Source organism: Nuphar pumila, chromosome 16, assembly GCF_984573655.1.
Source record: "Nuphar pumila chromosome 16, dmNupPumi1.hap1.1, whole genome shotgun sequence".
Lineage (NCBI taxonomy): Eukaryota > Viridiplantae > Streptophyta > Magnoliopsida > Nymphaeales > Nymphaeaceae > Nuphar > Nuphar pumila.
In genome coordinates this window covers 5,961,315-5,987,824 of record NC_143264.1, presented here as the reverse complement: position 1 = coordinate 5,987,824, position 26,510 = coordinate 5,961,315, and the positions used below count along the sequence as shown (strand labels likewise).

The following is a 26,510-nucleotide window of genomic DNA, read 5'->3' as shown; positions in this document are numbered from 1 at the left end:
CTATAATCAGGTTCCTTATCGTATAGTTTTTCAAAGGTAGAAATTTTGTTTAAATTCTTCGATGGGAGTCTGTTTATGAGATAGACAGAGGTAAGGGCTGCCTCAGCCCAGAGATTTTTTGGAATGTTTTGGGAAATGAGTAAAGTTCTGGTTGTTTCAATGATGTGCCTGTGCTTTCGTTCGGCTAACCCATTTTGTTGAGGGGTTTTCGGACAAGATTTTTGGTGAAGAATACCAAAATTTTCAAGATATCTTTTAAATTCATTTGACAGATATTCTCCTCCAGAGTCAGACCTAAAAATTTTTAAACATCCATTGAATTGATTTGAAATCATTGTGTGAAAACTTTTAAAGGTTGAGAAAACTTCATGTTTATGTTTAAGGAAATAAATCCAGCAAAATCTAGTGTAGTCATCTACAAAGATCACATAATACGAGAATCCTCCTTTTGACATTACCGGAGCCGGTCCCCATACATCGGAATGGACGATTTCAAATGGTTTTGTCGTAAACATGGATCTTTGAGGAAAAGGCAAACATTTCATTTTCCCAAGAATGCATTCATTACACAAAAAGTCACTTTTACAAAGATGTTTGACAAAAGGCAAATAAGAGATTTTAACAATATTGGGATGACCCAATCTCTTATGCCATACATGAATATCTTTGTTTTGGACGACGTTGCAAAATTGACTCTTAGGAACTTGTAGAAAATCTACGTAGTAGAGGTCTCCTCTTCTAGAGCCTTCCCCAATCAATCTCCCGGACTGACGATCCTGTATCCAACATTTATCAGAAGAGAATTTTACATCGCAACCATGGTCCGAGAGTTGGGAGACGGAAAGAAGATTTAAATTAAGGTTTGGGATAAAACGAATTTTTGGAACAAAGAAGTCTTGTTTTTCAAAATTACCTATTCCCTTAATCTCAAGGGATGTTCCGTCCGCGGTTGAGACAAAAGATGGAAAAGAATTCTTAGAAAAATTTGAAAGAGAGCAAGAGCTAGGGGTCATGTGAAAGGATGCCCCGGAATCTAAAAGCCAAGATGTCTTACCGGGGGAAGAGGATGACATAGCGGCTCCGGAAGTACCTCCCTTGAGAAGAGGTTGGAGTGCTTCTACAATTTGTTGAAGAGAAAGAGACTCGCTTGACGAAGAAGGTCGTTCTTCAACTTGGGATGCCATGGCCGTTGCAATCAATTTCTTCCATTTAGGACACAAAGGTTTGATATGTCCGGGTTCTTTACAATAGTAGCAAGTTACTTTGCTAGTCTCTTTTGCCATATCGATCATTTCCTCCTTGACCTTGATTCTTGAAATGAGGAGGTCTATAGGTCTTCATGTTGTTTCCCGGTCTTGACACGACATTAGCCATTTCACCATCTTCTTGAGTAGAGGAAGTGACAAGAATGCTAGGATTAATTTTGCCAATCCCCATACGGGTTTCTTCACCACTTAGCTTGGTGATAACATCTTCAAGAGAGGGAGATGTGAAAGCGGAGAGAAGAGAGGACCGAACTTGTTCAAATTCGGGTCTAAGGCCATTTAAAAAATTGAAGAACCGGTCTTCCTCAAGTTGTTTGTGCCTTAATTCGATTGCCTCACCACTCCATTTAGGTTCAAGAATTGCGAGCTCGTCCCAAATAGCGGATAATTCGGCAAAGTACTCCCGAATTGTCATGTCATTTTGTTGGAGAGTCAAAGCCCTCTTTTGGAGAAAGTACTTGTGGGATAGATCTCTTGAGGTGTACATTTTCTCAAGATATACCCAAGCTTCGGAATCCCTTTTAAATTTGATGATGTTGGCGTTTATCTTGGTCTCAACGGATGAGAAAATCCAAGATAAGATCTTGAAGTTCTTCATTTCCCAATCATCATGTTTTTTAGAGTACTCTTCAAGGGCCTTTTGTCTTTCATCCCCTTCGAGGATCTTAATATCCCCTCCTTCAACAATGGTAATTTTGGGTTCCGGTTCCGGTATGGATCCATGGACGTAACCCCAAAGCCCCTTTCCTTTAATACGAGCTTTCATATTACCGGCCCAAAGATGATAGTTTGAGCCATTAAGCTTAAACCCAAGAGAGAAATGGGAGTCTTTTTCGCCCATTAGAGAGGAAAGAAGCTAATGGATAATATGTACCTCAATTACTTTTCGCGTCTTCCTTGACAAGAGAGACTCCAAAATATTGCTCGAAGAAGATGATCCTCTTTGATTTCAAGAAACTTGAAGGCACGCTTTTCAAGGAATGTAAGAGAGGGCGAGTCGCAATTCTTCTCTTTCAACAAGGCTCTGATACCATGTAAAAGTATCTTCAACAAGATACTAAAGTCAAAGGAACGATATAAAAGTGTGAACATACACACACCAAGAACACTTGGAACACTTGTGCACCAAAAGCACAAAATACGAAATCACAAATGTGCAAATGCACTCATAAGTTTCATAAACACTAAAATGGTTGGGCAATAAACCCCAACACTCTAATACAAATACAATGGAGAGAGCCCATATTTATAGGGCTAAAGGAGACCTTGGAAGGGGCTCCACATAGTCGTTGGAGCCCCTCCAACGGTCACAAATGTGACCGTTGGAGGGGTCCAACGACTAGTGTGTTGGGCCCCTACCAAGGTAGTTTCAAAGCATTTATTGAAAGAAAAAGAAAAAATAAAAATGGGAAAAGAAATTACAAGACATTCGAAAAAGAATATGTGTAAAAAAGACTAAACTACCCCTAAGACTAAAGATAGAATTATATATATATTTTACATATATAATAGGTAGATACATATACATATATTATATATATGTATATGTATTACCTTATATATGTAAAATATATATACGAAGTAACAAGTTTGGCTTACATATTTTAACAAGAAGCAGGTATGAAAATGCATGTGAAGGACAATTTTTAGAAAATGTTAAAGGGACAGAGCTTATTCCTAACTTCAGAATGGGAATGGACCTTGCTATAGAAAGTATTTACCTTAAGTAGAATAGTTAACATTATATAATATTTCAAGGATTATGATGATGATTGCATTTGTGCAATATCTCAGTATGGGAGTCTCATTTTGTAAAATAGGTGCACCTTTTGTGGGTGAAAAATGTTAAAGGTTATTTTCATCTCATGCATGCCAAGAAGGAGCCCATGGCCTTGTGTGAAATGAAGAGCATTTCAAAGGATATTTGGCTTTTCCCTTTTAATATTTTATCATGTCTGTTGCCTAAAGAGGCTCACTGAAAATTGTTTTAAACTAATATACTAGCAGTCTGGTATATGATTTTGTGTCTTTTCATATTGAGATTGATGATTGATGGGGGTTATAATTTATTAAGAGTGTTGGTGGGGGTTATAGTTGATTAAGATTGTTGGTTACACCCTGATTAAAGGATTTGTATTTATGAATCCTTAGTCATCGAAGCACACTGTACCATGGTGAATGCTATTCTACACTGTGTGTTGGAATAGTTCTAGAGATGCAATCAGTTGTGATTTAGAAGGATGTTCTCTTGAAATGATAATCAAGGTTGTTTCTTTGAGATAGATTAATTTTCCAGATTTGAGTTCTGCAGTGTGTTCTTCCAGCTGGTGTGGAGTTTTTTACTTCTGGGCCTAACTCTACGGATTTATCAACCTTTCCAAGGAGCTATCCAATTGTTCTGACTGGTATGCTACAACTATCATTTTGTGTTAATTTATATCGTTGAGGGATAATCCTATCAGAAACAAAAAACATAAATATTGATCAGTTTTGCATTGTGGATATCATTAAGTTTTAATACCTGTTTCAGTGTTATAAAGTTTTTCCTACTGAAAGTTTTGTTGCAGAACATTTATTCTAGATATGTATAATTTGCATAAAATTGCATTCGAGTCTCCAAATGATCATGGGTTTTATTGTAAAATTTTGTTGTTATTCCAAACTGAGGAATTTTAGTGCTCGAAACTTGTTCAAACATGTTTTTGATAGATCACATAAGTTACCACCATAAGATCTAGTCATCAGACTCAGCACCCAATCCTACTTTGAAGAGGAAGAGGTTATGTATATTACTGTGGTTTGGTCATAAGAACCTATTTAGTCAAAAGCGCTAGGCGGTGGACCCCTAAAAAGCCTAGTCGGATACTAGGCGGATTTGTTGGTACTTTATTTTAAAAAATAAAGAATATTTAAAATATGCAAATGGACTGCTAAAATTAGTAACAAACATTGTGCAACATAAAATCAATCAACAATAAGCAATAGACCAAAAACAGCACATCGAACATTACAAAAACCTGTCCAAATATTAAAAAAAATTGAATAAGCAAATCAAACAACTATCAACAAATGCCAAATAATTTTAAAATAATCTAAATTCTTAAAAGAAAGTGCTAAAACTAACAAAAAACATGTATCCAATATAAAATTAATCAACAACAAATGCACGAAGCATAATATATTGCTATCGTCAAGCATAGTAAACATGTTATATTGCAAAACCTGCCCAAATATTATTAAAGACTAACAACAAAGATGTATCCAACATAAAATTAATCAACAAATGCACAAAGTACAAAATAACACTATCGTGAAGCATAGCTGCATAGTAAACCTGTTATATTACAAAACCTGACAAAAAATGAAGACACATCTACATACATAAACAAACACATAACAATTCAATGTCACATCTACATAAACAAACACACATAACAAATTAATTAAAAAAAAGCAAAAAATGCACATAACAAGTTGCAGGTAAGGATTTTCCCGCCTAGGCACCTAGGGGGGAAAATTGGTACCCCGGAAGGGAAAAGCTAGGAATCCGGCCGATTCCTAGTTTTTCCCTCGACTAGCCCGACTAGGTGCCTAGTCGGCGCCTTTGACTACAACCATTTGGTTAATTAATTGAAAAACCAAAATCAAGTTACACTGAATGTGGGAATAAAGAATGTAGACAAAGCAAGAGGGCTAAAACTTGTAGGAACTATAGGTGATGTTTGCTATCACCTCTAGTTATATTGTCACAACCATGATAAGACATAACATTAATAAGCTTACTTGAATCATCTGTTGCATGATGTGCAGCAATAGAATCCAAGTATCAGATGTTTTGAACTTTTGAGGTATCAAAGGCTGCATATATTGTTCACTTGTTCTTGCTGTCCATGAATTCATAGTAAAAGTTATGCTGCCATTCATCTGACTCAAAGAGGCACTGAATATATCATCTTGCACGCCTCCCAAAGAAGGACGTGAGGATGTAATAGACTGCATGTGTGCATTATGCCGAGTTTCACTTAAAGAAAGAAAAAGACAAAAGTGTGTCAACAATGAATTGACAGGTGACATGTAAGAGAACATAAATAACAACATGAATTAAAACGGTCATGTTTCCTACACATTTGGCACATCGCTTTACTGCCTTTGGGATTACGATTCATGGATACTGTGGGCCAAAGACCTATGTCACATGGGTGCGGCACTTTCAAAAAACCTGGGTGCGGGGGTGCGACAAAAATATAAAAAATTATATATATATATATATATATATATAAAGTCCAAAAGTTGGACATAAATGACCCTGGGTGTGTTGACTGCACCCAGGGTCAGGTTGACCGCATCGGGTGCGGGTGCAGCACCTAGTTGGATAATCCCTGTGACATATAGGGCAAAAAAAATTTATTGGCAATTTTTTTTTAAGTTCGAGAATTGGACCAAAAAGACCCTGGGTGCATTGACCGCACCCAGGGTCGGGTTGACCGCACCCGGTGCCGCACCCGCACCCGCACCCGCATCGAGTCGCGTCGACGCGGGTGCGGCACCCTGCTAGCCGAATCCCTGTGACATAGCCAAAGACCCTTTTCATGGCGAGCAAAATTTGCTTTGGCTCATACTTTACTGGAGTTAGATGTTCTGAAATTGTCATTATCCTAAGATGGACTTGCACTTGACACCAACCACCTTGACTTCATGATGGGGCTGATTTTCCTCTTAGTCAAAGAAGAATGTTAAACATGACCTCAATTTCTAGTGGCATCAATTTAAGCTCATGGAATGATGGGAGGAACTCATCCAGTGTCCATTGCCACAAACCTATATATTTTGGAGCTTAATCCTTTTACAGTCTGTACACAAATATCCTCATCTGATATAGGACTTCCGATTGCTTCCAGCTGAGTAGTTACATACTTAAATGGTTAAGAAAGTCCAACACATTAGTGTTGGGTGTCTAAGATTGCCAAATCCATACTTCAGATGATTATATCTTAGTACATATTTACTCTAACCACCCATGTAAAATCTGCATAAATCACATGCTGTCACACTTGTAAGGATTGGGAGCGCTTCATGAGACAAGGTTGCTGCTCACATACACACCCATAGATTGTTCATTCTTGTTCCAAGTAATATAATCTTGATTTTGCGCAAGCTCCTTGGCTAGTACCTCCTTTTCTATTGTCACTTTGCTCAACAAAAATTAACTTTGTTGGCACAAGTGTTGATGAGAGGCTAAGGAAGTGAAATGATGCAAGATGAAGTGATAAAAAGCTAAAAACAAACTTCAGTTACAAAACAAAGAATTAGCCAAAGTAATGGTCAGTTGAAAGCTCCAAACAAGAATCAAATTTGGTCTAGCAAATAAGGGTCCAGAATGGTGCACGCAAAACTTACCAATGGGAAAGTAGACTGACTTTTCATCATAAAACAACATTGTCCTTCTTCCTCTGTTCTCATTTTAATATTATAAATATATCATAACAGATTCTAGTATCAGATCGAATAGTCTGATTGTAACAGATACCGCATTGGTGACTAATGTCAACAAATGTGTGACATTAGTATGCACAGATGAAGTTAGCAAATGAATGATACCTTTTTTTTGATGAATCAGATCTAATCTACCTGATTCCACCTTTTTTCTTTTCCTCTATTTTTCCTAAAGGGAGAAAGAGGGTCTAATAAATTGTATTGGAAGAAGAAGAAACGAAAACTGAGTAGAAATAGTACAGAGAAAAAGATGAGAAATAATATAAATGGAAGTGATGAACACAAAAATATGATCCAAAAGAGAAGAGAGGGAGGGAAGAAGCAAGAAATAAAGAAGAGAAGAGAAGAGAAGAGAAGAGAAGAGAAGAGAAGAGAAGGATCATCCACCTTGTTTTAATTGTGACTTACTAAAATTGCCCTCACTGTATGAAGATAAATTTGTAGTTCACGCCTTGTGCAAGGGTAAGAGAAACACAAGAAGAGAGAAAACTTCAGCAAAGAGGATGATAGCTTTGATTAGTGCTACGTGTGCCTCTTTTTATTGTTATTATTATTTCTTAAATTACAAAAATGCTTATCTAGATCTTATAGTTTTATAATGTAAGATAAATTTCAGAAATATCCCTACAATATAAAATATATTACAGAAGCTCTATTGGCACAAGATCCTTAACAAGTGATGCCTCATAACTTGTTCCTTTTGCTTTTTTAATGCATGTGTTTTGTCTGAAGCATAGCAAGCCCCTTATATACTAGACTGAGTTTTCTAGATAATTTTTTATTTTGCTATTTATATTTCCCCTTGTTTTTTGCCTTGTGTTCTGCTTTCTCGAATAATATCTTTTGAGCTGATGCAAATTCACTTGCAGAGGGAGATGGGTCCAAAATTTATGTATCCTGCATTGCATTCAGGGATCCTGTTAGTGAAGACATTGCTGAAGCATACCACATCCCGTCAAAATCCTTTGCTGATAAATGTATCTGCCTTGTTTCTCGATCACCCAGCTTTCATGTCCTCGGTGAAGCTCTGGAAGAATTGTTTAGCCTTTGTTTTTCTTCAGTTGGAGCTAGGTAATCTATTTGAAAGTTGAAACCATGAAAAAGAAGTTTCGGGATGCTTCTTGGACAAACTGCAACAGTTTTTTGATGTAAATGTGAATCTTTATACACAAAAAGACATACATTAGATGTTTTGATGCATTAGTTGATAAAATGCCATGACCTAAAACTTGCCTACATATGTACATACCGATATGTGCATGAGTGTGCATGCCTCCATGCATGTGCTTGCATGCACCTGTGTTTGTGTGCTACTCATGGGGAGTTTTATGATTGGTAGTTACTGGCCTGATGCCAAGAGTTCTTTTATGGGCTAATGATGAAGCAAATAGTGCTTATGCTAGTTCTCCTATAAGAAATTTATAAATTTGGAAGTTTACACTTTCTATATGACAATTTAAGGGCGTATTTTGTACTTAAAATGCCATACTTCAAACTACAATACCACTACAATGAGGAATACCCTCTATGTTGTAAATGAGCAACATCTTGAAATATTGAATATATATTTACTTTACAGTAATATTCAGTTATGTCTGTCTTAAACTCCTAAAGTGCTGTAGTAAATGAAAGTTAAGACTTGCTAGCAAAATGCTATAGTGAGTACTTGTAATCTAAAAATGAAGAAAAATACATGTTTAGCTAATTTTTACTCCAACAATGAGTAGTGAGTAGGGGTAGGCAATGGGCTGGTCCAGCCCAGCTCACTTTTTTGGCCAGGCCAAGTTGTCTGTCTATGGGTTGTGGTTTGGTTCGAGCCAGGTGGGGGTTCAAAACCTTGGCCCAGATGTGCTGGGCCATGGGAAGCCCATGAGCTGCACATGTTGTCTCAAAGGGATGGTTAATCGGGTTCATTTTGGACAGAGCCACACAGCCTGTTTATGGGCCATGGACTGGTTGGATCCTAAAGCCCTACTGCCCGTGATCCAAGTGGTAGGCATGAAAATATTTGTTTGCTGTTGCACACTAGAAATAGAAACTGATGTTTTCATAGCAATCACATACTTCTGTTTCGATCGAGGCATCAACTGAATCCACGATCCATGCCAAAATCACTGGCATTAATTTGTGTGCTTAATATTGTCTTCAAAGGTAGTTATAAAATCATCCTATCAATGCTGTTAGCTGTTTGGTCTCTGCCTATAGCACATTTATATAGCTGCATTTCTATAGTCTATTTTAGCATACAAAATAGCATTGCTCCCCAAAAAAGACACACGTATTTGACAAAAAGTCAAACTTTTGATGTAGAATAATTCCTAAAGAACAAATCTCAGTCAATTGCTGACAACATAGTTATAAAGGGTTGAAAAATATGAGGGACCTTGAAATAAGGATAAATTGTAAAGTTTGTGGTTCAATCATGTAGCGAGTTTGTTAAGATATGCATATATGCATATACATGTATGTAAAGCCCATAAGAGTCCCTCTCTTGTTCTATTTCTTGTTTCACTTTCCAGTAGTTAGAGTATCAAATCGAACCTACATGGTATCAAAGCCTTGATGCTCTTGGGTTGTGACTTGCACGTGAAGATCAAGAGGAGGAGCATTGGTTTATTGGTTTGTTGCCTCGAGAAGCACACTATCAAACTTTTTCAACATATTTCTTGCTATCTTTTTCTTTTCTCTTCTTTCTTTCTAGTTCTCTCTCTTTGTCTCGTCTTGTAAAAATGGAGGATGAAAGAGAAGTTATCATCTCCATTTCCATGAGACTCAATGATACAAACTATCTGATGTGAGCATCTATAGTAAAACACAAAATATGGTAAAAAGGTCTATGGGGTTTGGTTAATGGTACCAAAAGAGAACCTAAGCTTATGCTCACCAAGATCGAGAATGGCAAGGAAGTAACACTTAAAGGAGATGAAATGTCTAAAGTCATTGCTGAATATGATAAAAAATGAAAAGAATGGAGGATGGGTTATTAAAAAATTATTGGATGACTCATCAATAGTGTTGACATCAAGAAGTGCTCAAGTTTGACAAAATTTGATTTTGCTAGTGATATATGGAAGTATCTTAAAGATATGTATTGTCTAAATGATATAGCTCATATATGTAATATGCAAAACAAAGTTAGAATCATGATCCAAGGAGAAATGAGCATTAATGAATACTATAATGCTCTTTCTGTTCTTTGGGATGAATTGACTCTTTTAGAATCTAAGTGACATTGCCCTCAAGACGTAAAACTCCATGAAAATTAAATCAAAATCAACATTTCTACCAATTTGTAAATGAGCTTAGACCTGAATTTGAAGGGACCAAATCAACAATTCTTCATAGACGTGTACCTACCATAGTAGAAACACTTGAAGAATTAACTATGTAGGAAAATAGATTAAAAAAACCTTCTAAAGATGAAGAATAAGTGCTTCTTATGTCAAGGCCTAGAAATCACGCAAGGGCTTACAAGCCCCCAATAATTATGAGAGAAGCTCCAATGAGTATGAGATAAACTCCAATGATTATGGAAGAAATACAAATGATCATTGAAGAAATGGCTATGAATACAAGAAGAGTGGTAAATTAATATGCCATTTTTGCAATGAGTTGGGGTCATATCAAAGCCTTTTTGCCCAAAAAGGAGAAGAGAAGATCAAAGAGATAAAAAGAAGGTGGCTTCCGTGGGACTTATCTTTTGAAATGAATGGTGTAGATGAAAACACCAAAAGTGTTGGCTTAATGTCTCTAGCGCAACTCATGGAGGCACTACAAACTATGTTAAAAAATCAAGCCTCTTCTCTCTCCGGTGCATTTAGTTTATGAAGATTGTATTCTTGGTAAAATGAAATCCTTGCCATTTGGAATTAGTCATTTTATATATAAAAAACCATTTGAGTAAGTGCATTCATATGTATAGGATCAACTCCGGTTGTGTCCAAAGAAGGAATATCGTATTATGTTATTTTCGTGGATGATTATAGTAGCACACTTCGATATATTTTCTTAACCACAAATTCGAAGTATTTGATTGTTTTAAAATATTTCATTATTATGCAAAAACTCAATTTAAAGCCAACATTAAAATTTTTAGATATGATTCTGGAGGAGAATTTTTATCAAATGACTTCAAAAACTATCTTGATTTACATGAGATTATTCATAAATAATTGTGTCCTAATACTCAACAAAATGGGCTAGCTGAAAGGAAACATAAACATATTGTTGAAACTACTAGAACACTTCTTATATCAAGAAATGTTTCTAAAAGATTTTAGGCCAAACCCACCCTTACGACAATTTATTTAATAAATAGAATGCCTTCAAATAATATTGAACTTTTTTCTATATTGAAAAATTATTTAAAACTTTTCCTGATCATAAAAGGTTAAGAGTTTTATGTTATAAATGCTTTGTCTTTACCAACAAAAATGACAAACTTTCTGCTAAAGCTATTCTTTGTGTTTTCTTGGGATATGCCGAAAACCAAAAAGGTTATAGACGTTATGAAATTAGACAGGACAAGCTATATGTTTCAAGAAATGTCACATTTTTTGAAAAAGAAAATGAGTTTGATAAAGATAAAACCAAAGAACATTATGATTTTTCTTTTCTTTTTTTTCTTGCTAATGAGATGATAAAGTTGTTGATTATGATAGTAATGATATTTATAATGTGCATGAGAGTGACAATAAAGACATTCATAATGCACATGAGAATGAAAATGAAGGTCTTGATGACATAGATCATTCAGATAATGAAGTTCAAACTTATACTCGATGTACCGAAGATCATCCTCCATATGCCCTAGAAAAATATTTTCAAAATCAAGACAATCCATGAGGATTTCCAAAGCTCCAAGTAGAACGATCCTTTTATAATGATGCTAAGAATCATCAAGAATGAATTAGAGCCATAAATGATGAATTAAAGCTTTATAAAAGGCAAAAACTTGGGAAATTCAAGCATTATCCAAATGAAAAAAACCATAGGGTGTAGATGGGTTTATAAAATTAAAACCAAAAGTGATGGGGCATTAAAGAGATATAAGGCTATACTTGTAGCCAAAGGATATAGTCAAGAGTGCAGAATAGACTATGATGAAACATTTGAAACTCTTGTTTCTATAACCTCAATTAAAAAATGGTCCATCTTTCAAATGAATGTTAAAAATGCTTTTTTGAATAACCTCGATTAGAACTCTTGTTTATATATATATTTTATCATTGTAATAGGTAAATACTCATAGGCGTATTTTCATCTTTTTATAGTTTTGTAATAGGTTATGCCCATTAGGTGCACAATAGTCTTTTTATCTTTATTTTTATAGGCTAGGTATTTTACTTAAGGTTGAGGACATATTTGTAATCAGCCCATAGAGTCATTGGGACCTCCCCAACGACTTTATTTCTAGCCATTGGGGAGTATCCCAATGGCTCTCAAGGGCCTTGTTGTGTATAAATAGGGGTATCTCCCCTCATATAATGTTTATGCTTTCTCAAGCATTTTGGATATACAAAATTATATATTTTTATTGTGTTCTTGGCCCCTAAGTGGCCTATGTGCATGTGTTTATGTAATTGACCCATAAGTAGTCTTTGTGTTCTTGTAAAGCCTATAAGAAGTACTCTCTTGTTCTTTTTCTTGTTTCATTACAGTGTTATGCATCGAAATATAAGTCACCCAAAGTGAGAAAAAGTATGAAAAACTTGCATGGAGAGATTATGTAGTTTCAACCAAGGTTGTAAGTATTGTATCGGTCGGGCCCGAAGTAATACTGTTTCGTATCGTAAATTTTTAATAAAAAAATTCAAAAATTCCAAAAAAATCAAGAAAAATCAGAAAAAATCAGAAAAAATTCTAAAAAACCATATCACATGAAACAATGATGAATTGCATAAAATACAACCATGAAATCACATATGAAGCATTTATGTCTCTATGTGCAGCATATGACATCATCAAACATCAATTGATATAGAATGATAGATAATATTGTATGCATATCTCGCAAGGACAATGCAAAATATTAAATATCTTGCAATTAAGCACATGCCACAAAACTCATACTTTCATATTATATAAACAAAAAAATATTATAACAATAGTTGCACTCGATTTTCAATCGATTTCCATTCATTACTTGAGTGCGCCATTGCCATGCCGGATCATTTTATGTCATCTTTGTTGGAAGAGTGCGGAGCCTGATTTCTACCTTGATATAAATCTTCAATTTTCGTGGATTCAACTTCGCGGTAAGTTGGCGCGGGGTTGTAGGAGGCAGCGTCCCCTAAGGCAATTTTTTTTTGGAGAGTAACTTTGTAATTTTACTCATAACAAAGATTTTTTACCTTAACCCATTTTCTCGAGTGAAAAAATGGTGAAAATGCACTTTTTTTACTTAAACCCACTTCTTTGGGTGAAAAACGGTGGAAATGCACTTCTAATGGCCTTTAGGCAAATGGAGAAGTCGACCCTCAAAAGGTGTTTAAAACCTAAAGTGAAAAAAATAACTTTTGGCCTTTTTAAAGTGCGCCGAAGGTGTATCGAACAATACACTCGTATCGTGTTATGAGTGTGTATCATATTGCAAAACCCAAAAGTAATGATACGTATTGTACGATATGGTACGATACTTACAACACTGGTTCCAACATATAAAACTCTGAAACATTTGTTATTCCAAGGAAAAAAAATCAAATGGAGCTACTGAAAAAGGAAAACTTACAATAAAAAGCATGAAAAACTAAAACTTCCTAGAACTGAGAGTAATTCAAAGTGTACCTTGCCATGCTGGCATAAAAATGTCCACCATTTAGATTGATTGGGGTGCCTTAACAAATCTTTCTAATGGAAAATAGTCTATTTGTCCAAAAAAAACTTAGATAAAAGTAATCAACTATGGGTTCATAATTAGGAGAAATTCACATTTTCTTGAATTTTGAAGAGAAGTTTCGAAGCAGTTATGCTAGCACCCATGTTAGCTATACGATTATGTGCGAAGCATGAAATTCCACTACAAAAGTGGATTAAGAGGGGGTTGGTTCCTCCAAGCAGCTTTATGAATGGAGCCGGAGATCAAAGAAAAGGGCATAGACCTTTAAACTTTCAAAAAACAATAAAAAGCCAATGCAACCAATGCTCATGTTCCAATGAATCATTTGCGAACACCACCCAATCAGAGGCTAACCGAGGCACCCTGTCCTGTACAAAGCTGCAAGTGAACCTGTCTATGCTGACATAATGCTCTCCTTTTTGTTCAATGGTCCCGACTGAATGCTTAGCCTTGGGGGTGCTTTTATCTTGGTGCCAACATGAGGTTAGGGCACAACCCATGCCTATTTACTGATCACTTTTCCTTCAGGTGTGAAGCTTCCTATTTTTGAATAGAGCTAGATGATAGGCAGGGTGGAGCCACTCAAGGGAACATCTATAGCATGAGGAAAAGAAGAAAAGGAGAAGAGAAGATGACTTGTTGAACTGAAAAATCATAAACATATGTTGATAATGGACAAATGAAGACAATTAGTGAATGAGATGATCTGAGCTTGAGTTGCAAGGCATGATTGTTGTGGATAAAACACAAAACTCTTAACTTTTGATAACATATGACAGAAGGCAAAGGGATGAAGAGAATTCTAATTAATTGAATGAACACATGAAAACACCCAAAAAAATTATATGTAATTAGAAAGAGAAGGAAGAAATAAAAAAGCCATTGGACATATAATCGAGTTCAGCTCAGTAATTTACATTTGTGAGTTATACTTGTGTGCATATGGGATGTCTAAGTGCTATGGTTTTCTATATTATACTACTGCGCGGCAAAAAAATATACACTGAAATTGTAATGAGATGGTTCCCATGTGAATTTTCTTATGATTACTGCTAATCCTCTACATATAATGATGTGAAGTTATTCTTGGTTAGGTATTGTGGTTATACTAGCATACTGCTGGCATTTCATAAGGAACCTCAATATTGTGTGCCAGAAGCACTTTTCCATTTTGACCTTCTGTTTTGCAAAATGATTTCAGCAAGCCATTGTGGGATGTTATCACGCATATGGTACTGAATGTTCCTTTGCCAACACCTGGAAAGGATAGAGTCTTATTTGCAGTTGAGAATTATCTTCTTTGTGTTGAGGTTCCTCCAAAAGATGGCCTTCCCCATGCTGATGTGAGTGCACTTACAATACTGCTGATATTTTGAGGCTTCAAACTTACCTCAGTTCTTGAATACATAAATACAGCTATTACAAATAACCCTATGTAACTTGTACCTTGTTCATGTATTGCAGATCTCATTTCAGCCGCTGGTTCAGTGCCTGGATGTCGACAATTTGATTCGATTTTTTACTGCTGTATTGCTTGAAAAGAGGATCCTAATTCGAGCTAACACGTTAGTTTCTCACATCAAGCATTTTTCTGTCCATTTTTGTTATGTTCTTGGCAAGTGAGCTTAATGTTGCTACTATTTTGTGCTTGATAAATGCATATTTTGTGAGTGAGTCACTTTTAAGGAGACATTCCTGGTAGAGATTTTTTTCTTCATTTTTTAAGGAGTCACTTTTAAGTATATATATATATATATATATATTCATTGATAGCAGACTTGATTCTTATGTACATCGAAATCATTCATTACGCCACTCTATACTTTCTTACCTTTTGGCATTTCTCTGCAACTCTTGCCCTTGATACAGTACAAGGATAATTTTCTCTATATATCCTGCCTGCTATGTCACATAGGTGTGGGTGCGGATGCGACGATGCAGGGTATATATATAATTTTTAACAGTTTTAAGTTAACACTACGTGTATGTGTGTGCATTTATTTTCTTATATATATAATATAGATAAAACTGGACTTGGTTAGGGTTAACTGAATCTACTTTTGGACATAAATGGACTTCAGTGTGGTTGACTTCACCTGACACAAAGGAAGCCATGTCCAAGTGTCGCACCCGCACGGGTGCGGTGCCCTGTTAGAAGAATCCGTGTTACATAGCCTGGCTGCTATTGGTTCATGATATCTGATTTACCTTAGTTATTTATTTTTTAAGACTAAGCAGACAGAAGTTCCAATTGACAGGATATGTGGGTCACCTTGACCACATCTTTCTGATATGTGCTTATTTTGCAAGTTTCCATGCAGGTACTCCCTTTTGACTCTAGTTTCAGAAGCTATTTGTCACCTGATCTATCCATTCAGATGGCAGGTAAGCACTTGGGAACTGTTTCATATTATGTTTCTGGATGGATAGGCTTTGTGGCACACTGCAGAAGACAAATGTGCACAGGCACATAAAACACAAGATTTATACAAAATATGCAGAACTCAGGAGATGCAGGCCTGTGCTCAGATGCATGCATGAAACATATTTCTTTTTTACCCTACAGGTGGCACTTGAACAACATTTAGCATTAACTGCCTAAACTGTCTGGAAGCAGCTTCACTGTTTCAGCTCCTTTAGGAAGACAATTGGCTGTGTTCCATTGCCCACAAATTGTTTGTTGAACAAGCTGAGATTGCTTTAACACATATTACTATGGCTTCACTTTTTTATGCCTCCTAATGAGATAAAACATGTACAGATTAATCAGCCGCCTTCAATTGTAGTATCCTATATTGGTGGACTTGTAACCAAAATCACATCTGGAGTTAGTCCTTTGAGATAGATCAATCTGTGACAGTTTTGGATTGCCTAAATTGTTTGCATTTATATGGTTCTAATTGTTTTAATTGCTTAGACAGAATCTTTATTCATGTGGTTTATGCATCAAAATTTCCCATCTTAATGTGTAATGTTTGGGTGTTGAAGCATGTCTATATTCCACTGCTATTTTTTAGTGGAGTAGACTACATTGATGCCCCGACGCCATATATGATGGGTCTTCATTCAGGAGTTGACACATCTGGCCTCGCTATGGATGGTGTAAGTTTCCTGCACACCAAATAGTTTACTTACCTATGAATGTGATAGATATTATTTCATAAAATTTGAATTTCCAGATTTACTTGTTTCATTTATGTTTTTGCTCTATAATAATTCTCATGTTTCTGTTTAAGCATTTAGCCTGACTAGGCTCATGCTTGCTACAAGATTTGCATTGGTATCTTGCATGTCTTTGATTAGTAATTTCTTTTATTTTGACACAGATTGCATATATGATTATGCATTATAGCAACAATTCACCGCCTCAACCATTTATAAGGCACTTTTCATTTCAAACAATGGCCTAATGTATATAGCACAGTTGTCTGTCTTTATACATCCATTATGAGAAGTTAAAAATTCCCTTTTGGGTTATTGAATAATTAAAAGAGGAATCACCTTATGCCTTTTAGATCCTAAACATCTGGAGAAATATATTTGGTTTCCATGTTGATGGCACTGAAATCAAGAGTTCAAGAAACATGTGTGGCCATTAAAAACATGTTCAATTGATGTTTGAATTAGAACATCTAAGATGATATATACATGAAGATGCGAAGAGGTACAGAGGCATAATTGCTGAAGCGCTGGGAGCAAATATTAGGCGGAAGTGTCTAATTGAACACAGACTTGAAAAAAGTTTGTGTGTGTTTCAGGTCTGGATCTTATACCAGACCCGAGTCCATTCATGTATAGCTTTGTATTTTTTCTTTTATTCCGGGTTTGGATATTATACCAGACCCGAACCCACAATGTACACTAAAATATTAATACAATCCTTAGGTCACGATTTCATTATTGAAATCGTGACAGCCACAGCCTCTTCCTCTTCTATTCCTTTCCATTTCTCTCAACACAGGCTGAAGAGGAGATTCTAAGATGGTATCAGAGCTTAGATCCACTTAGGGCTTGAAGGGGGTTTCCAAAGGTGCGACCAAGGTTTGAGATCTCTCCATTTCTCTCGTTTTCTTCACTTTCGATTTTCTCCATCTCTCTTCTCGTTTCTTTCTTGAAGGATTCACATCTCACGTGAATCCCTAACGTGAATCTCTAAGTCATCACGTGAATCGTGAATCTCAAAAAAAAAAAACTCGTCTCACGTGAATCTACTGTTTCGCGCGAATACCTGAATCGTGAATCTCAAAAAAAAATCTCGTCTCACGTGAATCTACTGTGTCGCGTGAAACCCTAAGGTTCACCCATTTTCTTATTCGTCTAGCATATTTAGATCTGATTGCTTTTGCATCAGATCTGGAATATTTCTCCCCTGCGCATCCTTTTGCCATCTGGGTTGGAATTAAACCTTTGCTGTTCAGATCTGATATTTAACAGCATCTTTTTAATTTGCTTTCATTTCTACCAAGTGTCTCGTCTTTTTGGCATATTTTCTTCTCGTTGTCACAACTGGTACTCAATTAACAGTTGTCTGTCAACGTTATCTTCATCTGTTTTTGTCTGTTTTTGTCCATATCTGAAAACATAATTAGTTTTCAACTTTTGTTCAACACGTGAGGAATCTCAGTTTTCAATTAGTTTTCAATTCCTATTGCGTCAATCTTAGTTTTATAAAAAAAAAGGAGGGAAGGAAGGGAAAATTCAGATCTGATTCTCTTTTGAAATTTAACAGTCTCTAATCGCTAGTTCCTCGAAGGTTGCTCAGCCAAAAAAAAAGGGGTGCGACGAGCTAATTTTTTTGGCAGCAAACTGGGCACTCCGTGAACACTCGAATATCCTTGTTGCATCCTTGTTCAATTCCTCTTCCTCCATGGATTCTCATTCTTCTCAATCGAGTCTCTCTTCAAGTTTCCTCAATCAACTTGTTTCCGAAAAGTTAACCATCTCAAACTTCTTAGTTTGGAAGAGACAAATCATACCTTTTATAAGGAGCCAAGGTCTCTTGGGTCACCTGGATGGAAGCACTCCAGTCCCGCCAGAATTTGTTACGAGAGAAGAGAAAGATGATAAAGGGGCGAGTTTAATTGTGTATGTCAAAAACGCAGAATATCTTATCTGGAAAAGGAAAGATCAATCAGTAGTTGCATACATCACTTCTACATTGTCTCAAGGGGTTCTTGTTGCAATCCCTAACAACTGTACAACCCTGCAACTTTGGGAGAAGTTGGTCCAGACGTATTCACAAGTTTCACAGGCGAGGATGGTTTTTCTCAAGAGGGAATTTCAGCAGCTTAGAAAAGATTTCATGACCATCATGGAATATCTCAACAAGATGAAGACTATCACATATCAATTGCAATCATAGGATGTGCCATGAGTGACAATGATATGGTGCAACAAACTCTCAGTGGATTGTGACCCGACTACAATACGATCGTCACTTCACTATTGTGTCTGCCTACTCTTCCTACTTTTGATGAGTTGCGAGATAAATTGATTCAGTATGAAATGACTTTGAAGGGATTTTCTGAAGAAACACCTCCTCATGTGAATTCTCAACAAGTTTTTTCCACAGGAGTGACTTATGGTCGAGGACGACGACGAGGGGGACAAGGGCGAAATGGACACAGAGGACATGGATTGCTTCCCACTCCAAATATCTTCACTCACACTCAGGGACAAAGGCCAATCCCCACTTGCTTCCTTTGTAACAAAAGGGGGCATATCAAGGCAAATTGTTTGCACAACCCTGAAAATAAAGGAAAGACTCCACAGACAAAGCAAAAAAGAAAGCCCACTAATATCAAAGACAATGGAGAGATTAAAGATCTGTTAATATCTGCCTTGTCAGAATTGAAATTAAAGCAGAATGATCAAGGCACATGGTTCGTTGATTCAGGGGCAGCAACTCACGTGACTGGTGATGCAGGTAAACTTTCTAAACCTATCCCTTATTTTGGCAAAAACAAAATTGTCACTGGAGATGGATCCTATCATCCTGTTTCTCATGTTGAAAAATCTGTCATTCCCATGTCATATTCTACTCTTGAACTTACTGATGTCCTTCATGCTATAAATATCAAGAAAAATATTGTCTCTATTTCTAAGCTTGTTGATGATAATCATGCTTCAGTCGAATTCATTCCCTTCTCTGTGCAGGTCAAGGACCTTCGCACGAGGGAAACATTCGCTGAAGGAAAGAGACGAGGCAATATGTATGTTTTTGAAGAAGCTCCATGTCATCCCGTCCACCTTATTCATCTGGATTCGAAGCCTTCATTAGAGTCGTGTTCCTTCTCTTCAATAAATGTTTTTAGTATTTCTGAATGTAATAAGCCTTCCTTATGGCATAGTCAATTAGGACATTGTGGTAGTCATTTTATTTGAAAAACTTGTTTCTAATAATCTCATTCCAAAAGAAAGTCTCAATGTGGATGAGAAAAGTCAGAAGTGTTCCGATTGTCTTTTATGCAAAAGTCATGTATTGCCTTTCCATTCTATTAATAAGAGAGCTTCAAAGCCTTTTGAGGTAATATGTTCTGATGTATGGGGACCTGCCCCAGCTGCCTCTAGATCTGGGAGCAGATACTACCTAATCTTTATTGATAGTTACTCTCGATACACCTGGATATATTTCATAAAAAATAAGTCGAAAGTTTTCCTTTTGTTCCAAAACTTTCTTTCCTTAGTTAAAAATCAATTCTCTGAGTCCATCCAATTCTTCCAATGCGATGGAGGTGGGGAGTTCTCATCTAGTAACTTTATTTCTTTTCTTCAAAATAATAGGATAGGAAGAAGGGTGTCTTGCCCACACACCCCTCAATAAAATGGAATTGCTGAGCGAAAACACAGGCATATCGTTGAAAGTGCCATGAGTATGATCCATGATAGCAATCTTCACATTAATCTGTGGACAAAAGCTTTTCATTCTACCGTACATGTGATAAATAGATTGCCTATGGTTGTTCTATAAAATAAGTCTCCCTATTACTGTCTTTTTGGAGCTAATCCTAGTTATCATGATTTGCGTGCTTTCGGATGTGTTTGTTATGTGCATATTGATCGGTCCCTAAGAAACAAGTTTCAGGATAAGGCTCAAAAGTGTAGATTTGTAGGATATGCCGAAGAGTACAAAGGATATAGATGTTATGATCCTGTCAACCGACGTATCAGAATCTCAAGAAATGTCATCTTTGATGAACACAATTTTGATCACAAAACTGACACAACGGATATGCCCTCTACCACGACCGAAGTTTATCACCCTTGGATGAATTCAGAACTTTTTGCTAGTTCCAATGAAGTTTGCTCTCCAAATTGTGGACAACAGGAAGAAGAAATGTCTGAGACTATTGGCACATCGGGATTACAGGATGGGGAATAAATTTCATCCGTACCGGGCAGATACAAGGGCATTTGCTATTCTAGACAGAGAACGATAGCACCAAATCTTTCAAATGACACCTCAGCAGCTGCACCTACTTCCTCTCATACTCTTGAGGTCAGAAGATCCAATCGCATGCGACATCCTATTGATAGGTGGGTCAGTTATAACAATTTCTCCTTGGACTTTCAACTCTTCTTAACTGCTTTGAATAAGGAAGATGAACTTATCATGTACTATCAGACAACTACTTCTACCAAATGGGTAGAAGCCATGAATGATGAAATGCAAGCCTTACATGAATGTGGAACCTGAGAAATCGTCCCCAGACCACCTGACAGAAATGTTGTTGGATGTAAATGAGTCTACAAAATAAAGTATAAACCAGATGGAACCATTGAACGATATAAGGCGAGACTGGTTGCAAAAGGATTCACTCAAGAAGCAGGACAAGACTATGATGAGACATTCAGTCCAGTGGTGAGAATGAGAACAATTCAAATTGTTCTTTTATTGGCCGTTGAACATGGATGGAAGCTGAGTCAGCTTGATGTTAAGAATGCCTTCTTACATGGGGATTTGAAGGAGGAAGTCTACCCTGGATATCAAGAGCAAAATTGTAAAACACATGTGTGCAGGCTAAAAAGAGCTATTTATGGCCTAAAACAAGCATCTTGCTCTTGGTTTGACAGCTTCTCCCTTGAGATTCAGAAGCATGGATTCTCACGCTCCCTACTGGATCACTCATTATTTATTTTTAGAAGTCAGAATGTGATCACTCTATTGTTAATTTATGTTGATGATATAGTTATCATAGGAAACTCTGAGGATAACATCAAAGAAGTAAAAGACCTATTAGGACAGAGGTTCAAAATGAAAGATATCGGAGTCTTGCGCTATTTTCTTGGCGTAGAAGTAGATAGCCAGGCTCATGGCTTGACTCTCATTCAACACAAGTATACGATAGATGTTCTCAGCAAGGCAGGTATGAAAGATTGCAAACCTTTAGCAACTCCTAGTGTGCTCCACCAAAAATTAAGTACTCATGATGGAGACCTGTATGAGGATCCCACCAGATACTGCAGTCTAATAGAAATGTTGCAGTATCTTACATTTACTCGACCTGATATTGTTTATTCAGTCAATCAAGTGTCTCAATTTATGCATGCACCATATACTGGACATATGGAGGCAGTTAAGAGAATACTCAGATATCTGAAAGGGACCATTGGAGATGGCTTGGTATATTCTCCACAGTCGTCTGGTAAGAATGTGCGTGAACTTACTGTATATTGTGATGTAGACTGGGCAGGAGATCCTGATGAGCGAATGTCTACGTCGGGATATTATGTTTTTATTTGGAGAAACCTAGTCTCTTGAAGTAGTAGAAAACAAAAGGCTCTTGCTAGATCAAGCAATAAAGCTGAGTATAGATCCATGATTGCCGCTAAAGCTGAAGTCACATGGGTCAGGCATTTACTAACTGAAGTGGGAGAAACGATCTCTCCGTCAACCTTGCTGTGTGACAATCAAAGTGCTCTCAATATGTCATTCAATCCAGTATACCACAGTCGCGCTAAGCATATTGAGATCGACCAACATTTTGTGAGACAAAAGGTTGAAGAAAAAAAGATTGAGCCTGAATTTGTTAACACCGAAAGACAAGTTGCAGACATTTTTACAAGGGCTTGACAAAAGATCACTTTTGGATGCTTAAAGGCAAGTTGTTCATGGTTCAGAACCATGATCAACTTGAGAGGGGGTGAAAAAAGTGTGTATGTTTTGGGTCTGGATCTTATACCAGACCCGAGTCCATTCATGTATAGCTTTGTATTTTTTCTTTTATTCTGGGTCTGGATATTATACCAGACCCGAACCCACAATCTACACTCAAATATTAATACAGTCCTTAGTCCTTAGGTCATGATTTCATTATTGAAATCGTGACAGCCGCAGCCTCTTCCTCTTCTATTCCTTTCCATTTCTCTCAACGCAGGCTGAAGAGGAGATTCTAAGAAGACTGTACCTAAACCATTCCCATTTACAACCATCTTCAAAGAGCTTCATTTACCAAGAAGAGTTTTGCTAAGGAGAAGCTGAAAGCAGAAAGCGACAACTTAATGAAGTTGCAAGCTGTAGACTGATCAGTAGATCTCTTAATGAACTTCTCTCTAAGTGGCTATCCATCTCGATGTTTTCTACACCTAATGAAATGTGTCCTGTCTAGCAGGAAAATTAATACAAGTGTAATGGAGAAGTCAAAAACATGACAAAGAGATGTGAAGCTCTGTAGGTGCACAAACATGGCAAATGCTTCATACACACCATGGTATGGCCTCCTAAGAAATCATGGAGCCTTGTTCCGAAGTTTTGATAAATATAGCAATATGAACATGGGAGGTGATAAACTAGCCATATGATCTGCCTGAGAGATGCTGAGACATGATTTTTGATATATGATAGCACAAACAAACTATCTATGATGGGTAGGTTGTCACTGGCGGCTTGATTCTTTTTCTTCAACTACTCATCAGCATCAATATTTTATCATCTAAATGCAAGCTCTAAAATCTAGATCAGAGGTAAACCTTATTTCAGATTGGAAGTATGTCAGGAGAATAAGCAGCCTTCAATCCCAAAGAAATAATGGAGTGTATATATAAATTGATGATAGGGTGCTCCTAGAGCACCTACTCCCTAATCACTGACTGTTAGATTTGTTAAGATGCAAAGGTTATGAGGGTTAAAATACTGCATACATCTGCTTTTATTATTGGAAACAAAAAATTAAATGAGAAGGTGGGGACCATTTCCAAAGCTAGAAATTAAATGATTTGTTAACTCTCTCTCTCTCTCTCACACATGAATGCATGACTTATACATGCATGCCTCTCTCATCTATTTTATCTCTCTTTCTCTTTGTACTCATGTCTTTGATGTTAGGAATATACATAGCATGCAAGATAGACCATTGTCCATGATATAAGCATGCATGATGGTCCAGCAAAAAGGGAAAAAGAAGCATGCATGGCAGAGCATCATCCATTCGGTTCATCCATGATATTGGTATGCATGATAGTCTAACAAAAAAAGAAAGGAACATGCATGACAGTGCATCATCCATTCAGTTCATCCATGATATAGGCATGCAAGATGGTAAAAAATTGAGGCATGCATAACTGAGCATCATCCATCCAGTTCATCCATGATATAGGCATGCATAATGCTTCAGCAATAAGAAAAAATAAAGATATGCATGACAACAGGGAATCATTCATCCCTACACGCATGAGAGGGAAAGACTGGAGAGAGCTACCATTAATAATGGAAACACATTTAATTTCCAACTTTAGAAATGGTCCCCTTTCCTCTAATTTAGTTCTTGGTTTTTGAATAATAATGGAAAACCATGCACTATTTAAACTATTCAGATATACACAGCCATGAGAAAAAAAGGAAAGGCAAGAACGAAAGAAGATAAACCAAAACTTCATTGAAAATTAATAGAGAGGGTTACACCTCTAAAAGGACCGACACCCTTGTGGTTGCACTACAAGACAAAGAATAACCACTAACTCAAGCTAATGTACAGAATTGCCCTCACTAAACAATCTATGTACGAAAGGGTTTGAAGGGCAACACACAAGAATAATAATATATATATTGCAAAGCGTATTACACTTTCTCAACACTCCTCAAACTTGAGATGATGCTAATGGAATCATCCCAAGTTTGGAAAGAAAGGGTTGAAAGTGTAAAGGAGCTAAACTCTTGGTAAATACATCTGCCACTTACTCCTTTGAGTTCACATGCTCCAACAAATTGATTCCGTCATATGCCCTCCTTCTAAAGTGACAATCAATTTCATTGTGCTTTGTCCTCTCGTGAAATTCAGGATTTTTAACAATATATATGGCACTCATATTATCGCAGTACAAGGCGGTCCTTCCACAAATTTTTACACCAAGCTCCTTAAGTAGCCACCTTATCTAAATAATTTCTGTAGTGACTTGTGCCATGGCTCAGTATTCAGCCTCTGCAGTGGACAAAGCAACTCGCTGTTGCTTTGTGCTCTTTCGGGAAATCAAAGAACTTCCAATAAGCACTCAAAATCCGGTAGTGGAGAGTCGATCCTCCAAAGTTGGAATCATCAGTATGCTCTAATAATTGTGGAGGACAAAGCTGAAAAGAACGTCTAAAAGTGCATAGTGTCTCACATATACTGAATAATCTTTGAGCACAACATATACTGAATAATCTTGAGCATAGTTGCAAGGTGCACTGATGTAGGCAAACTCATAAACTGACTAACTACATGCATAACATAAATAATGTTTGGTCTGGTGATGGTCAAATATATCAAAAGCTACCTACCAACTGCCTGTATACCACAAGATCCTTAAGCATCTCTACATTTGAACTTCTCAGTTTGATATTTGTTTTCATAGGAGTAGATACTCTTTGGTGTCATCCACCAGCCTCGCCTTTGCCTACAAGATTCGCTGCTTATGCTGTGACAAGAAGAACCCTCTTTTTGAGTAAGCAACTTCAAGACCTAGAAAATACTTCAAATACCCTAGGTCTTTTATCTTAAAGATACCAGCCAACCTCTCCTTGGTATCAACAACTTTCTGCACATAATCTCATGTGATAATCATATCATCAATGTACAGGGGCAATATACACTTCCCTTGGGCTGAGGAAGGAGCCTATTTAAGCCCATATAGAGCTTGCCTAAATCTACACATCCTTCCCTGTGAAACTGAATATCCAGGTGGTAGTTCCATATACGCCTCATCTAAATCTCCATTTAGAAAAGAATTTTTCACATCCAAAGCCAAAGGTTTCATTGCCTTATAGCGACAACTGCAAATGATGTTCTTAGTCATGTGTGCTACTGAGGCAAATGTCTCTGCAAAGTCAATTCCGAATTGTTGGCTATATCTCTTAGCCACTAGTGTAGCTTTATACATCTCAATTGACTCATCTGCATTAGTCTTGATCTTGTAAACCCATCTGCACCCAAAAAGCTCCTGAGCCATATCCTGCTGCCATTCCTCCTTAGAAGAGGCCTCTGCATAAGAGTTATGCTCAACATATGAAAATATTAGAGCAAGATAGGCACAATGCTGAGGAGTAAAGGAATCATATGACACAAAATGAGTGGAAGGAACATGCACTCTAGAGTTTCTACGTACCTGAGGAGGTGAGGGAACTGAAGATGACTCTAAACTTGTGTGCTCTGGATCAGCTGGGAGAGAACCATAATTATCCTCTAAGTTCTCTACCTCCTCCATTTCTATATATTGAAGAAAAGGGATCACTACTGCATTTTCTTGTCTTCTACTATAGGTTTGTTCAAACCTGTTACTTCCCTCAAGAACTCCCTCTCTTTGAGCCTCTATACTCTTCTCAACTACTTTTTCTTTAGGAAATGACATCAAGAAGGAGAAGTCAACAACCTCTTTCTTCTTAAGCTCCTTTTTACCAAAATAAGGTGTGTCCTCGTGAAAGATAACATGTCTTGAGATCC

The 26,510-nt window shown here is 36.9% G+C and overlaps 1 protein-coding gene across 1 annotated transcript in view; it reads left to right on the top strand.

Moving 5' to 3' along the window:
- SCD1 (stomatal cytokinesis defective / SCD1 protein (SCD1)) overlaps positions 1-26,510 on the top strand; it is a 166,625-nt gene that overhangs the window by 4,843 nt on the left and 135,272 nt on the right. Inside the window, exons 2-7 of the mRNA XM_089991664.1 lie at positions 3,577-3,670; positions 7,628-7,829; positions 14,798-14,939; positions 15,061-15,161; positions 15,918-15,981; positions 16,585-16,698. Coding sequence (XP_089847790.1) covers positions 3,577-3,670; positions 7,628-7,829; positions 14,798-14,939; positions 15,061-15,161; positions 15,918-15,981; positions 16,585-16,698 — 717 coding nt within the window. The remainder of the gene's footprint in view (positions 1-3,576; positions 3,671-7,627; positions 7,830-14,797; positions 14,940-15,060; positions 15,162-15,917; positions 15,982-16,584; positions 16,699-26,510) is intronic.